This window comes from Vicia villosa, linkage group LG6 (assembly GCF_029867415.1).
Source record: "Vicia villosa cultivar HV-30 ecotype Madison, WI linkage group LG6, Vvil1.0, whole genome shotgun sequence".
Taxonomy (NCBI): domain Eukaryota; kingdom Viridiplantae; phylum Streptophyta; class Magnoliopsida; order Fabales; family Fabaceae; genus Vicia; species Vicia villosa.
This window is the reverse complement of record NC_081185.1, coordinates 2,971,275-2,988,848: the sequence shown is the minus strand read 5'-3', so window position 1 is coordinate 2,988,848 and position 17,574 is coordinate 2,971,275. Positions and strand designations below refer to the sequence as shown.

Below are 17,574 nucleotides of genomic sequence, written 5' to 3'. Positions count from 1 at the left end.
AAAAAATCCAAAAACATGCCTTTATGTTTCTTGCAATTTAAAATTCCTAGATAAATGTATAGGATGTCAAATTCATGTAAATAGGCTAGTTTACATTTCTTGCACAATCGATGTAATAGCGTAGATTTACTTTCCGCACTTTACATTTCCGCACTTTAATTTCCAGCACATATAAACTGCGTGTATGTCAAAGATAAAATTGAACCGTTAGATCACTAACTTCAAAGATAAATATCTGAATCCAATCACAATCACACTTGCACCTCTTGAGGTAATCCTTTTTCATTCTTTCAAAATAAAAGTCAAAATTCTACTGTTTCGAGTACAAAATCGAACCTTGCTTTTATATCTGGTGAAAGGATAGATTTTTAAAGGAAATAGGATAAAGACCTTACAACTCAGGGTAGACCTCCTAGTTTGCTTGCTCAAATCAAAACAAACAAAATTCTCATACACTGTTGATTTTTCAAAACTTTCAAAAAAGACAATACTTTGTATACATCCAAACACGGATTATTACAAAGTTAACGTTCTTTTCAAAACATCTTTCGAAAGATAAACAAGCATTTTGTATACATCCACACACGGATCATTACAAAATTCAATTTACAAAGGTATTTGAAACCACATATGAGCAATTTCAGAGCAATTGAAAAGTGATCGAAAAACAAGTGAGCCAAGCAAACTTAAGAGCCCATGGATAACCATGGATACAAAGGGTGCTAACACCTTCCCTTTGTATAACCTACCCCCTTACCCAGAATTTCTTAAAGGTCTTTTTTCTGTTTCTTTTATAAACCTTTCCTTAATTGGATAAAATAAAAGGTCGGTGGCGACTCTGTGAATTTTCAAAATGCGAAAGCATTAAGCAACGAAAAAGAGTCAGTTCACGTATCTCTACAGATCAGAGGTATGGCCCGGTATTAAAAAAAATCGGAGGTCCACAATTACCAAAGTACAAGATCACCCATTTTAACCTAGTTTTCTTCAAACTTTGGGCCTGTTTTTCATAATTTTCCCAAGAGATTTTGAAGAAACTCCAAACTAATTAATTGAAGTACATGTTAAGGGCTTTTCAAATTGTGCTCAACCTTCTCCAAATTCATTTTGATCTAGGTGTTATGCTTGTTCAAAGTTGGCCTCATGAAGAGAAATTATAGGTCATGTACAATTTGAAACTTTGCAAATTTGTGCAAATGGCTCTACTAATTGATGCTACATGACCCATAATACATCAGTAGATATATCATACAACCATTTCCACCATGACATGAGGATTGAAGAATATTCCCAAAAACAAGAACATGTGATTATGTAATGATTGCATTTTGAGAATTTATGGCAAATGGATGAATCATCAAAGGAATCTTCTCACCAACCAATTGAAACACACTCTGCATCAAAAATGTTCCCCAAGACCAGATAAGATCAATGGATTGGGAGCTAGCTCGATTTGGCCATCATTGCATTTTGGAGATTCTTTGAATTTCTTCATGGCCAAGAAACCAAAACTACCTCACTAAGCAAGCTCACTCTCTTCAATCTGCATTCCTTAGTATTGGAGACACCAAAGCAATTCTACTTCTTGCTTTCTCTTTCTCTCCCTCATGCTTATGGTTTTCAAAAGTTCTTTGGAAAGAAGAATCGAATTCTTCAAACCAGAGCTCTTCTTTTGAAAGTAAGCTTTCTAACACCTCAAGGAGGTTCATTAGAGGTGATCCAAGCACCTGGATCACTTCTGTAAGTGGAGGAACACCATAGTCACTTCAATTTGGAGCTCGAGCAGTCTGAGGTCTGTAGCATAATTCAGGAGGTACCAAACAAGTCCAAGCTTCCAAACACATTCCTTAGGGTGTAGTGAAGCTATCCAGATGGCTGCAGCCTATCTGTAAGTACAGAATCATCCACCTCCATGTACACTTGAAGCTCAAATCGAGGGTGTCGAGCAGAGCAATTCTGAAGCATTCAAGGTGCAATAAGCATTCAGTTAGCATCACTGAGTCTCCAGGAAGCTTTTAGGATCATTCAGCCATAGCCAGAAGTTCAATACCATAGCCATCGATCTCCATTTTCAGAGGTATTTTTTCAAACTCTAACACTCTTATTTATGTACTCTTTGCAATATATCCCGATACCAGTGCATTCAGTGTCACTAGAGGATCAAAAGCCCTCTGCTCGCATGCATTTATTCATCAGCATCATCATTTATTTTTATTTTTGAATTTTAGGGTTCTTCACGTATTTTGTTTAATTCAGTAGATATCGTTAATATAAATTTATATTAGTCATATATCTGGAATCATGAGTGAATTTAGAGCAAGTTTGCTCTTTACATCTTTGCAAATGGTGGAGAGTTGAGAGAGTTCAGAATTTCAAAATGGGAGAGTTTGAGGTTGAAGACGATGATGGTGATGGCGCCATTTTTTTCAAATGTCCCAGGTCTAAGTTTATTATATTTTGAATAGTTTGTGTTTAACCTACGAAATCATCGTAGTGTCCCAATGGTTACAGCGCGCATTTAATAGCCTTTGCCTTGCCCAAGGTCTGGGGTTCGACCCCCCCCCCCCCAGACCTTTTGTTTTGATTTTATTTTTTAACTCATTTTAGGCATTTGTTTTCAAATATAATAAGCTGGAGGTGTTTGTTTAACAAGCCACGCGCGTGGTCCAGATGGTAAGTGTTTTGAGTGGTGACCTAGAGGGCGTGAGTTCAAGCCCTTTGGGAGACAAAACCATATTTTTTATCACTTTTCTCATTCAATTTCTTCACAACTTTAACCATTTGATTCATACTCCAAATTAAATCATTTTCACTTAATTTTTTACACACTCTTCATTTAATATATCTGTTTTATGAACAAACCAAAAAAATCACAAAAATATTATTTATTTGATATATTCTTATTAGGTTTAAAATAACATATTTTTAAGTATTTTAATACTTTAAATATGGTTTTCACTTGATTTTCAAAACCTAATCTCTTGTAAATATTTTTGTGATAAAACCCTAATCATTTAGGTCTTAATTAGGTATAGACTTTGTCTTTACCCTAATTAAGTTGACCTTTTGTCAATTTTCAAACTGTTTTCAAATTTCAATTAAACAGACGATCAAGGTTTTCAAACAACAAAACCTTGTATCATTTCATATCTCTTCAACTGTTTCTCATAAACAGTATATTATTTTCAGTGGGCCTCTAATAGAGTGTAAGTCCCAGCACCTTTTTCTTTTCATAGCTTGTTTTCAAAAACTGTATTTACAAAATCTTCTTTCTGTTTTCAAAACATTCTTCTGGTATTTGAAGGGCATTATTCCCGGTGAAACTCTTCAGATACCTATGTAACCTATGTCCATCTTCACTTCTTCTATTTTCAAAAACCTTTAACTATTTATAATAAATATTCAACTGTTGTCAATAAACAATCAACTGCTAGTAAGGCTTTGTACATACATCTTCAAAGGCCTCCACTCCATCCAGGTTAGGCTTTACAAGCTTTCAATTTACAGTCTTTATTTAAATTACTGTCAAATATAAATTGTACATATATTGTTTAGAACTTCGTCTGAGTGTAACTCTAGGACAGTTAAACTATATATATATATATATATTATAGGACTATGGCCTAGTATTGAGAATGTCTTCTCGGTGAAGGCTCTTTCCTAATTAGAGATCTTTAGTTCAAACCCTCAAGATGAATTATTCCCGGTGAAACATCTTGAAAAAAGCCTTAGAACCCAAATAGGATACATCCACCCAAGAGGAATTATTCCCGGTGAAACCTCTTACCCATTTTCTTAGAGCCAAAATAAGTTCAAAACCACATAGCTTTCTCTTGTGCTATAACAAGGACCCTCGATGACCCTCGATTAGCCTCCTCTTGGGCTTTGTACAAGGACCCACTGGCTTCTTAAAAGTATTCCCAGCTTCCTCTTGAGCTTGTATACAAGGACCCATCAGATTTCTTATAAACATAGGAACAGGTCTTTAGTCACCTTTTAGCCTACCCTAATGAGTTTCTTCCAGTCTTCAAACCAGACTTTAAACAAGCTAAGATTGTCTCAATCTCAGTATTGAGTACACCTTTTGGAATGAGAGACATGGACAGTCTCTGTCACCCTTATTCTCAATCTTCGATAAATTTTCTCCTTAGCAGAGTCTAGGTTCCATATCTGTCTATCCTCAGTCAGTGTCAGCCTTAATTTCTGGGTTTAAACAAGAAGTCTCAAATAGATAATCCTTCTGCCATCTTTCCAAAACCCCTAGAAAGGGTCAGCCTCCATTAATTCTTTCATTTTAATAAAATTCCCTGGAAAGGGTTAGCTTCCAAAAATTAAAACTTTCAAAAGATAAAACTCTCCAGCTGAGACAAAACCCCTGGAAAGGGTTAGCCTCCAAAATCAGTCCTCTAGAGTCATAATTCCCTGGAAAGGGTTAGCTTCCAAAAATTCAACTTTTAAAAGATAAATTTCACCTAAGGTCAGTCTCAGTCAATAAAAACAAATTCCCCTGTAGAGTCTACTTTAGGTCAACCACTCAAACAAATAACCAGTAGAGTCAATCTTCAAACCTAGGTCTTTCATTCATCAATTCCTGTTTAACAGAAGCACAATCCTCAGTAGGGTCAACCCTTAGGATAATCCTCAACAAAGTCAAAATCCCCTCTGAGTCAAAGATCCCACACTGGTAGATCTTTCTTTAGAGTCAGCCTCAACCTTGGGCTTTGTACAAGGCACATACTCCCCTTAGAGTCAAAACCCTATCATAGGTATCCCCTAGAGAGTCAGCCACAACCTTGGGCTTTGTACAAGGCAGATAATAGAGTCTCCCCAGTGAGTCCTTCATCTTCAAGTAGCCACAACCTTGGGCTTTATACAAGGCAGATAAGCCACATCCCCTGTGTCAAAAGATTCCTAACCTTTAGGATCTTTTCCCCATAGAGTTATCCATACTCAGTTTTCTTAATAGTCAGCCACAACCTTGGGCTTCATACAAGGCAGAAAACAATGTCTTCCCTAGTAAGAGTCAGCCACAACCTTGGGCTTCATACAAGGCAAAAAATAATATATTTCACAATTAAGAGTTAGCCACAATTCTGGGTTTTGTACAGAACACTAAATAAAAATCCATCAAATAAACACTCTCCAACTAAAGTCAGCCTAAATTCTGGGCTTTGTACAGAACGCAAATTTCCTTTAGTTAATCCTCAGTGGAGTCATCTCCCAGAGTCAATAAAATCAATCAAAAAGCCTCAAGCTTGGGCCTCATACAAGCCAGCTAAAGTCAAATCTCTCATACAGTAGGTAGACATAACTTATCTCTATAGAGAGATCTTTCTCCTATCTCACCACATTCAAATAAACAAACATTACATTACATTTTAATTTTAACCAGTCTCCCATTAAGGATTTTGAAAGTCATGCTCTGTCAATAAACCCAGGCATGTTGTAACTTTCCCTAATTTGGTTGAGCACCTTTCTTTCATTCAAGACGCAGTTGACTGGTATACTTGCATATACATAAGTAAGGTTCCCCTCTTGAATGAAATGAATTCAGCTTTTCTGTCACTCTTTTAATGTTTGTGGTGGAATAGTAGAAATACCTCTCTGTAAAGATAATTTCATGTCTCTTTACTGTAAACAGAGATTTAATTCAAGCTTCAAACTTGAGCTTTAAGCAAGGCACTAAAAATAATTAATTTCCCTAATTAGTTCTCCGAACTACAAAAAGCTCTGACTTCCATTAGGGATATGTAGGCATGAGGTTCACAAGGAATATCAGCGAGCTAATAAAAAACCAAAAATAGTCAGTCTGTCTTTTTAATTCAATTCAATTCCTTCTCCTAACACAAAGGAGAAACTTTCCCAATCAATAAGCAACAAACACAAACACATAGACACAGAGAAGGTTCTCGTAGAGTACTACGGATATGTAGGGTGCTTAAAACCTTCCCTATGTATAACCGACCTCCCGGACTCCAGAATTTCTAGTCTAGGTGAATCCACACACTTAGCAAACTCCTAAGGTTTATTTGAGATCTTTTTCCCCTTCCTCTTTCGTAGGATAATTAAAAAGTTCGTGTGCTATCGTAGGAAGAACTGAAACAAAATTCATCCCGCCACGGGCGCATTCTCCTACCAAATTTCGCGTGAAGGGTCTAACGTGCCGTCCTCCCAAGTGAAACGGGAAGGTAAAAAAACGACACCACACTATCCAAACCCGCACCCAAAATATCGGGTGGCACCCGAACCCGAACCAAAACCCAGTCAACCTGGGTTTCCACCCGTTGACTCAGGTTCGGGTGCGAGTGGGCCCCGCGGGTTTTGGTATGCTTGCCATCCCTAGTGAAACACAAAGTTGCTACAGTCTACTACCCATACTGCATTTGGCAAGCTGAAATCTCCAATAGGGAGATAAAAAGAATCTTAGAGAAAGTTGTTAATCCATCAAGGAAAAACGGGTCTAGGCATTTAGATGATGCCTTGTGGGCTAATAGAATTGCATATAAGACACTCATAGGCATGTCTCCTTACAGACTTGTCTATGGAAAGACATGTCATCATCTACCTATTGAGTTGTAGCATTAAGATTTTAGGGCAGCCAAAACCCTTAATTTTGGTTCATCCAAGGCTGGCCAAGCTAGATTGCTACAACTCAATGAACTTGAGGAGCTTAGGTTATTTTCCTATGAGAATGCGGAACTGTACAATGAAAGGACCAAGAAATGGCAAGATAGGAAGTTCCTAAAAAGAGAATTGAGTGAAGGACAACTTGTTCTCTTGTTTAACTCTAGATTAAAGCTATTCCCTAGGAAGCTTAAGTCTAGATGTTTTGGGCCCTTCAAATTGATTAAGGTTTATCCTCATGGGGAGGTAGATCTTTTAAATGAAAAAACAAGTGAGATTTTTAAGATGACTGGTCAAAGAGTAAAGATGTATCATGGTGAGACCTTGGACAATGAGAGGATCACCATTGATTTGATAGAGTATATTTGATCTGTGCTACAGTCAGACTACAAGACTCTAAAATAGCGCTACTGGGAGGCAGCCCAGCTTAACTTTCGTATTTTAGTGTTTTATTTTTTTTAGGTGATATGATAGAATCAATAAAGTGGTGAAGAGTCACTAACATATGCTGTCATGCCTTTTAAAATCTAGAGTGGGTCATGCAAAGAAAAGAAAGAAAGTTGGAATGTTAAGTCCTTTGAAAAAAGCATAAGAGAGGAAAGCGTATATGGACACATGATTGGCAATGTGAAGAAAGAGAAAGCCCTCACGCGTGCGTGGCACTAATTAGTTGCCAACGTGAAGTCACAAGGGGGACAAAGCATTTATTGCGCTTGCATGTTTTTAGAAGGCAATCATGATCAGAAAATAGCCTTACCATGCCCTAGGTTATCATGTAACCTCTCTTATCACAAATTCAAAAAATTTCCATCTTTTCACGTCAACCAAAACGTCTCTAACCTCTCCTCTCCACAAAATCCCACTACTTCTATAACTTCCTATCATCCCATCGTTATAACACCCATCACCACTTCTGTTTCCCAAACTCATAAAAATCTCTCTCTCTCACAAACCTTTGTTCCAAATAACCATCCCTTCCAAAATCCTAAGATGAAGCCCTCATACTCTCAAGTAAAAAATTTGATCACAAAATCACAACTCCTGCTATGGACATTTCTGATGACGAAGGAAGTGACAGTGAAATCTTCATCAACGCTAATGCAAAGAGAAGGTTCATGAGTTCCATCTCTAGTAGAGGAATTCCTTATGAACGTGGCTTCACTCTGAACCGAGAGGAAGAGAATATAGGTCCATGGAGGCATTGGTTCTCTAATCAAAATGAAGAAGTGGACAAAATGTGCCAACAGCCCGGACCCTACAACACACAGATGGTGAAGGAGTTTTATTCCAACCTAATAACCAACAATCTAAGGCATGAGGTAATGGTGAGAGGGTGTTATACCTCTTACTCAGAAGACACCATCAACATGATGTTTGGGTTGAAAAACCCTAACAACTTGTACCATGAGATTCTAGAGAGATCAAGAGAAGATGAATACGAGGTGTACATGCAATCTCTACGCAACCCTTAAACTGCCTGGGTAGAGGAGGCAGGAGAAAAAACTTTGAAAAGTATGGATTTGAGACCAGAGGAGAAATCCTGGTATCAATTCATCAAACATTCAGTGAAGCCGACCATGCATAATGAAATGGTCAACAAGTCCAGACTAGCGCTGTTACATTGCATCACTACTGGTGAGGACGTGAATATAGGAAAGATAGTTTTTCAATAGATTCAAGTTAGTGCCAAGAAGAAGGAATGAATGTTGTATTTCCCTTGCCTGATCACTACTTTATTTCTAAAGAAAGGATCGAAACACAAAGAAACTGATGAAGTGTGTACTGCTTCAACAACCTTCAACAAGAGCAGTCTGTAACTCCTCATGAAGCCAAGAGCAAGGAAGAGGATGGAGACAAGGCAATACTCAACAAAAGGAGAAATCAATGAAGAAAATGACAAGTTAACCTAAAAAGTGATCATGCAGATGCAGCAAGAACAAAGAGAGTACTTCAAGTTCCAAAAATCAAGATTTGATTGGGAATTTAAGGTGTATAGGATCATGGACAATGATGTGTCGGCTCATCGTTTCCTATACTACATCTTGGGGATGGACAAGTAAGAGGAAAGCAAGATCAACAAGGTTGAGAAGAGCATTAAGAAAAGAGAAAAATAAGTCGTGAAGGTGAAGCTAGTAAATAACCCAAGTGGATCTGTTTCAGGCATGCCTCAGGATGTCTTTCTTGAGAAACCAAAGAAGAAAAATTAGAAGGAAGCAGTGGGAGCCAAGGCTAAAAAGAAGAGAGAAGTGAGTCAGGTGTTACTAAAAGAAACTACTGATGATGAGGATGACGATAATGAAACTCTTGAAAAATTGCTGAAGCAGGAAGCCAAGGATCATAAGGAGATGCGTGCAGAAGCACCGGAAAAGGAGAAATCCCTTCCCTTGGCTGTAGAAGAGGCAGTAAGAAAAGTTGGGAAGAAATTATTGAATGAGGTTGTTGAAGTTATTAAGGAGAAGGAAAAGAACAAAAAAGGGGAGGCTGAAAAAGAAGGGAAGAAAACTGGAGACCTGAGTGTGTACGACTCTTCAGAGGAAGAGGAAGAAGAAGATAATAACTATGGAGACGAGGACAAGAAGGGGGAAGCTGGAAAAGAAGAGGCTGATGAGAATGGAGGAGAAGATGAGAAATAAGAGGAAGAATAATGAGAAGTATCAGCCAGTTCAAAAGAATTAGAGTTGACTGATGGATCTTCGGAGACCAATGCTGATGTGACTGAAAAAAGTCACTCCCAAGAAGGTTATGGGAACTACGAAGGTCAACACCCCTCCATCATCTAAGATAGTGGTCAAAAAGGCAACTCTAGTCAAGAGTCCTCCAAATCCAGAATCTCCCAAGCAAACACCAATCAAGTCATCCAAAGCTCAGGTTGCAGATGAGACTCCTGTGGTTTCTGAAGCACCATAGCCAAAGAAAGTGAAGCCGTCCCCCCTAAATCCTTCCAGGAAGGAGGCTCGCAAAAAGAAGAATAATGAGGTTGTCCGCAAAAGTCGCCTGAAGAGCAGCAGGCTTAATGCCTAGGTTGTAAGCCAGAGGAATGGGACACGCCTCATTCTACCAACTAAACGGTAAGGACATTGTCTTTGCTTTAAGTTTAGGGGAGTGGTGGCTATAGTAATGACTCTCCCTATCACCCACCATCATATCATATCTATCAATGTTTTTCAATTTTTATTTTTAATCCTTGTGAATGGCTATATCATCCTTTTTGTTCTTTTGTCTTTAAGTCTTATTGTTGGCTGCTTGCAGCCTTTTGATGATTAATGAAATGTTTATGCTTTTGTTGTTTTAATTTTCATGTTTATGCTAAATATATATATATATATATATATATATATATATATATATATATATATATATATATATATATATATATATATATATATATATATATATATATATATATAATAAAACCAAAACAGAATACTCAAGTAATATCCCTCTTATGAAAAGACTGCTGTATAGACTTAGGGAATTTTTCTTAGGACTTTAACAACATAGGGAACAAAGACTTGAGGAGCACTTTGATCTTGATATTATGTTATATAGACAAGACATGTTATAACTTGAGTAGCCTATTAAGTGACCATCATGTGTGATAGAATTGATTTAGTTTTGATTATGGAATAGGAACTAGAATTAATACTTAGTGGGGTGATTGATACAATAATTATAAGGATTCTAACACTCTGGGAACACTGCATGTCTTAACAAATAAGCTCACCAATGTGTGTAATAGGAAGTTTCCAAAAGTGCACTCCTAAATAAAGCTCTTATGCCAAAATTTGGAAGAGCATTACTTTAAATAAGTTCTTGTGCCTGAAACCGGAGGAACTGTAGTTTGTCTTACCATAATTAGAAGGTTGGACTCATCACAAATGAGATCCCGTCTAGTGAAAAGGTGAGACAGCTGCAATTTGGTTTTTGATAAATAAAAAGCATGCAAGTGTAGGTCCTAGGTATAGGTTCAGAGAATTATAAAATCACAAACCCCATTCAAAGCTACAAGTCTAAGTTTCTGGACTATAGGAGAGAGCAAGCAAAAGTTGAAAATAGGCTAGTTAACTTAAGAGAAGACTTCTATCATGACAGGAAGTATTTGTAGCTCAAGGAACAATCGTTCATTATTGTGCCTCTAGTCTGAGTTATACCTATTTTTGAGACAAGTCCTTGGGAAGACAACTCTGAGTTGAAGAGAAATGGGTCTGATAAATGAGAGGGCGGTTTTTACTTGGTGTGTTATGTTTATCTTTTCCTGTCGCATCACCTGAGGATAGGTAATGGTTTAAGTTTAGGGGTGTGTTAACCCACATTTTGTGAGTTATTACATGCCTTTGAAGGTATTCATTATGTCTAAGACAGAGCTTATGTATTTTATTTTACAATGGAAGAAGATATGCTTCACTTTCTATTACATTGTCCTTTATCTATCAAGATTTAGGATATGATATTTGAATGGTTAGATGTGGAAGCACCTCATGCATTAGAGGGTTTAGCACACTTCAATTGGATCTCAAAAATCATGAAAGGAAAAGCGCCTAAACAAAAGGAACATGTGATATGGTTTGTTACATATTGGTGTATTTGGATAAAGAGGAACAATATTATTTTCAAATGAGAGACTTGTGATATAGGGGAGGTCATAACCAACATTAAACTAGTAACTTGAATTTGACATATAATAGGATTGAAATCTCGAGGCTCTAACAACTTTTACGATTGGTGCAAGGTTTCTATGGACTCGATAAAATTGCTTTGAAATCCCTATTGTATATGGGAGTAGTACCCTTGTACTCACATAATCATATATTGCTTATAAAAATATTCTAAAACATGTGTCTAACATACAAATATTTTGACTTGATCACCCAACTAACTTTAGCAAATAAGATGGAAATGAGGATATTAACTAATCTCATTTAGAATTCTTTAGAAACTTAACAAAAATCATACATTCATATCAAATATATCGATTAACGATATTTCATAAAATAAAGTTCTCTTAACTATTTTCATAACATTGAAAAATAAATTTGTGCCTAAATTATGCATTTAAAGTGTATTTATTAATAGTAAAAATTATGATATAGAGGAACAACCTTTTGAAACTATGATTATTATAAAACTATAAATATCCAGTGACATCTCAATTCAACTTTAAAAGCCACGACCATTGCATCAATCAAACATAACATGTTAAATTAGTTTATTTAATTTGAATTTAATATTTTCAATTTTTCAAATATACATTTTAAAAAATTTCTCTAATAGAAGCAAAGTCCTTTTTGTCATAGTGGATGGGTTAAAGTGAATACTGGTGGTGTAAAAAATGGGAAGAGGAGAGCTGATTGTGGGGGTATTATCAGAGGTAATGAAGGGGGATGGCTTGGGGGTTTCTCCAAGAGAATCGGTATTTGTAATGAGTTTGTAGCAGAGCTCTGGGGATTTATGAAGGAATTAAGCTGGCTATTTAGTTGGGCTTCAAGGCTATCGAGATACATTGAATCTCAGTTAGTTGTTCAAGCTTTCTATTCCAAAGATGTTTGTAGTGGAATTGGAAAGAATTTCATCTCTAATATCAAGTCTTTCCTCACTCAGGATAAGGAAAATCTGATTAAGCATGTGCATAGAGAAGCAAACCAATGCGCGATGCTCTAGCCAAGAATGACATTGATCTTCAGGAAGAATATTATTTCTTCAATGTTTGTCCCTCCTTTATAACCCCTTTCTTTAAAGATGACTTATTGAGAATCTCTTTCCCTCGATTAATACTGGTGTAATCTCTCTCTCTAGGGCTTTTGCCCTCCATTCAATGAAAAAAACTTTGATTGTTATAAAATTATAAATATGCAATGACATCTCAATTACACTTTAAAAGCCACGACCATTACATCAATCACACATTACATGTTAAATTACTTTATTTAAAATTAATTTAATCTTTTCAATTTTTCAAATAAATATTTTAAAAATTTCTCTAATAGAAGCAAAGTCCTTTTTGTCATATTGGGCATGGATTCAACAAGATAGATATTATATCATTCTTTGTTGATCCTTGGGAGTTAGTGTAGCAATCTTCATCTTTATAAAGCACATGAATGACACGTGATAAATTGAGAACTCGCATAAGGATAGGCTTTGGCACATCAGTTGAATCAAGAAGTTCTTCATTGGTATCCTTCCAAGCATTTGTAATTTGTCTTGAAAGTTCATGAATTGCATCTTCTCTAGTTACACCATGTTGATTCATGTAGCACTCAATAGAAGAGGCACCATGCCCTCTCTTCTGCTCAAACTAATTAAATGTAAAATAAAATATTAAACATGTAATTTTTAATATAATTTAAGGATTAAAGAAAGAAAATTTGTTAATTAATTCTTGTGCTCGATTACCTCATTGGAAACAATATCATCCATGAGTCTGGCAATTATTGATGAAGCATTAACAATTTTTGGGTTATTAGTTAACCATTTGAAAACTTCTTCTGTAGCAATGCTTCCCATTCCAATGAAGGATGTTGCTGTCATTAGATAGTAGCCAGAATTTACTATTCCAAGTGCCATGTATTCTTCCATTGTTGGTATATAATTGTTACTGAACCACTTGGCCTCGGTATAGTAGGCCTGGACCAATCTTTTCATCTGATGCAGACATTAAAATAATTTACAAAAAATAAATGAATTAGATAAAAAGTACTTAGAAAGAAGTAACACTAGGAAACGATGAAGAGTTATAATATTTACTTCATTTTTGACGTATATTACACAAAAAGCTCTTCCTTCTTTGACCATCTCTTGCTCCATTTCTTCAAAAACATTCAAAAGGGCTTTATAGCAAAATCTCATATATTTTGGTAGAAAATCCATGCAAGTGATATTCCACCTAGAATTTCAATTCAAAATAAGAGGTTAATAATTAAATTCCCCTCAAAATTTATAAGTGAAAAGTGGAAACTCCAAAAACATCAAACCTTTGAATTGCTTGAGTGAAAAGTTGTAGTTCTTCTATTGTACCATAATTATCATATATATCATCAATTACCGAGGCCAATGATATCACCTTGGTCATTATCTTTCTACCAACAGAATATTGAGACTCAAAATATACTCCCAATATCCAAAAGAATGCTTCAACTATTCTATTGCGTGCAAATGGCAGTTTTGTTGCAAAATCCAAATCTTTCCACCACCTAATTAATAATTAAAAAAAAAACAAAATAAGTTCAATAATCATATACCAAAACATGAGAGTTTATCTTACAAATAAGAGGTGAGAATATGTCCGGACAGACCTATTCAAATAAATATAAATAACTTTATTATTATTAACAATAATAATTAATAATAATTAAGTCATCATCTTGCAACACAAAATAATATTATTATTATTATTATTATTATTATTTATTATTATTATTTTTTATTATTATTATTATTATTATTATTATTATTATTATTATTATTGTTATTATTATTATTATTATTATTATTAGAGATATCCTTACCTCAAGAGTAAATTATTATAACTTACTACACATCTTCACCATTAATTATTTTCAATCTAATGGTTAAAAATAATAATTATAATAATATAATAATAATAATAATAATAATAATAATAATAATAATAATAATAACAATTTATGGATTATGTTTTTTATTTATTTTACTTTTTACTATTAAATAACTAAATATAATTAATATTATAAAGTTGTTGTAACTTAATGGCAAGTGTATGCATTGACAGAAACAGAGTTTTGATTCAAAAGTGGAAAAAAAAATTAGAGTATTCAAAATACAATTTGTTTAGAAATATAGGTGCATATTTTTAAATCACTGAGTGCATGAGCTATTATACCATGTTATACCTTTTCTAAAAAAAAAATATTTAGAATAATAAAATAATATTTATTATTAATGTGTTTTTAATTTTTGAAATACTATAATAACAAAAATTATATTTGAATAATTTTTCTAATTCTTTCAAAACCCTCTAAAATCTTCCTCTAATATAAATTTTGAATTCTCTTAATTATTGTATTTTTAGTGTTATGAGCAAAAACAAACCTTCTCAACAAAAATCTCTCATTTTCATCCAATTCTTTCCAATTTTCAAAATTCTTTCCTCCCTTATTCTTCAAACTCCCCGATAAATTAGCACTAGCCAACCCATGAAGGTTGGCATTATACCATGTCGGCTCCACCACTAAGTACATGGGCCATTTGTTCAAAGATTTGTTTTTTGTTTTTTATAAATCAAATATTCTCAGTACATAGCAAAGTTACTTTGCTATTATTCAATTAGATGTAATAATAAAACTTACTTAGAAATATCAGCAAGTTCTTTTTGATGTTGTTTTTGAAGCAGATTGAAATCTAATTTGGCAAGTAACAGCAAAGTTGCATCATGCGACGGATCTTCTTCATAAGTAAAAATATAATTCCTGGCCACTAGTCTAGGCAAGTTCTTGAAAAGTGGCCTTTTTAAGCTCTGATTAATTTTTGTAGCAAGAGAAGGACTCAATTGAGTGGTCATCATTTCAAGATGAGAGGATGTGAAAGAAAGTGCTTCATCTAATATATCTTCTCCATGAATCCTCAAATGTGTGGCTTCGTACAAACTTAGCATTCCGTCAACATCACCATTAACTGTTTCATTGAAACCTCCTTGCTCATTCTTGAACTTCTCAAAAATATCTGAAAATGACAATATATGTATATATACACATGGTTATGTTTTTTTTTTACCTTCAAAACATTTTTTAACAAAAATAGTAAAGTAGGGTCTACGTACCAGGTAAAATGTGATATCCTTGTTGTCTTAGTAACCTGAAGACAAGTGCAATAGAACCAAGGTCTTCATTATGATTAAGAATTATGGTTCCATTTTGAACAGAATTATTGTGAATATGTTGTAATAATTCTCCAATCTCATGCTCAAAATGATGGTATAACCCCAAACGTTGGATTGAATCGATCAAATTAGCATCCCTCAAGGCGTCTGTAGGGACTAGCATCAGCCTCACCTTCTCTTTTAGCATTATAATATGCTTCATTATTTCATTCAATTCCTGCACAAGAAAAAATTTAGATATGTTCCATTCAAAAAATCAAAGTTATGTAAATGAAAATAAAGTAAAATTAATTAGCACCATAGGTTGGAATAGATATTGAATAAAATGATTCCCCCATATGTCTGGATGATAATTTGCGGAACGTCTAGATAAATTATTAGTGGTTGAAGGAGCAACTAGTGATGATGTTGCTGATAATGTCATGATTTTATTATCACCTATGGACACAAATTGACGTTTTCTAAGTTTAAGGTTGCAAAGGTGAGAATAACTTGAAGTGAGAGTTTATATTTATAGTATCTATCCAGTTTGGCAAAACGTGCTCCTCGTTAACCATACGTAAGTAAACTTGAATCACACATTGAAATGTATACGTCTTTTTGTTACATATCAATTGTTTGCTGTTCCAGTTAATGTATTGTAATGTATACTCGTCTTTTTAGTCGTTATCAGTTTTTAAGGGCGTAAAATAATTAATGATAAACATAGACCATTTTTCATAATTAATGACAAACATAACATCATTTTTAAAAATATAGAGGATTATACATAGCAATTGACTCAATTGATTCATGTTATCCGCAAAGCACAAGTTGCATGGTTAAAAAAACTTTTTTTTTTTTTGATAATGATGAGGGCTAAAGCCCGAAAGAAAAACAACTACAAATCAACTGCATTAGGAACAATCCCAGCAGCATCTGACTCTAACAACTCCACAAGAAAATCTGGAGTTCTTTCAAAAAGAAGGAATCTCCTATCATTACAACCATGCTTAGCTAGAGAGTCCGCACAAGCATTAGCGTTCCTAGAAGTGTGCGAGATAATGACTATCTCCAAAAGCTTTATTTGTTCCAAAATATGACGAAGGATAGCAACACACTCCACATGCCGCACAACACCTTTTTCAATAGCTTGCACTACTTCCATAGAATCAATATTAATCTTCACAGTTTTATACCCCAAACGATTTATAAGTTTAATACCTTCATACACTCCCCACATCTCCGCCAAGAGAGCACTACAACGCCCAATATATTTAGAGAAACCACCTCTCCACTGCCCTACTTCATCTCTAATCACTCCTCCACACCCAGCATCACTACCATTCCTGCTAGCACCGTCCGTGTTGAGCTTAACCATACCTTTGATAGGCGGCTTCCACCCCATCAAGTTATTACCATTATCATTCACATTCACACTCTTGTGCAAATCGATGGCTTGCATATAATCATTACTTCTTCTAAGGATATGATTAATAGGATCCATTGGACGGGAGAAAGAGTCATCATGTTCTTCTTGATTTCTCCATGTCCAAAGAGTGTGGCATGCTATTATCCACGTGTTCCTTTTTAAAATAAAGGAGACACCATGTAACAAGTAAAACGTGTATAGCAATTAATTCATAAGAACAGCCAATGTATAACCATTCATTAATAAATGCAGCTAAAATGTTTTTAGGGATGGGAAGTAAGGATGGATGGAAGAGATTAGTGAGGAGAGACCGAGGAAAGAACGTTGCAGGAACATGGGATATAGCTGGAGGAGGAAGGAGATTAAACAACGAGAAGGCGGAAGCAACTACTTTCTTCTTTACGGAGTTTGGAGACAGGTGGAGTGCAAAGGACATGTATTACGAGATGAAGGAATTCGGGGATATTAATGAGGTTGTCATACCTCCAAAAAGGGACAAGAGGGGTAGAAGATACGGTTTTGTCCGTTTCTTCAACGTAACGGACAAAAATAATATGGCCATCAAACTCGACAACATTGTTCTTGATGGTAGGAAACTATATGCCAACTTGCCAAGATTTCATAGGACTCAACAATTCAACAATGAGAAGTGCTTGAACAAAGATTTCAAGAGTTTGGCATCTGC

The 17,574-nt window shown here is 35.1% G+C and overlaps 1 protein-coding gene across 1 annotated transcript; it reads right to left on the bottom strand.

The window, feature by feature from the left end:
* Positions 1 to 12,488: 12,488 nt before the first annotated feature.
* Positions 12,489 to 15,945, bottom strand: LOC131611133 ((-)-germacrene D synthase-like). Its single transcript, XM_058883239.1, has 7 exons — positions 15,777 to 15,945; positions 15,419 to 15,695; positions 14,949 to 15,321; positions 13,596 to 13,814; positions 13,369 to 13,507; positions 13,018 to 13,266; positions 12,489 to 12,919 (listed from the first exon to the last, which is right to left on the bottom strand). Exons 1-7 carry the CDS (start codon positions 15,900 to 15,902, stop codon positions 12,626 to 12,628), a joined length of 1,677 nt encoding a protein of 558 aa, XP_058739222.1. The 5' UTR covers positions 15,903 to 15,945; the 3' UTR covers positions 12,489 to 12,625.
* Between the last annotated feature and the right edge of the window lie 1,629 nt (positions 15,946 to 17,574).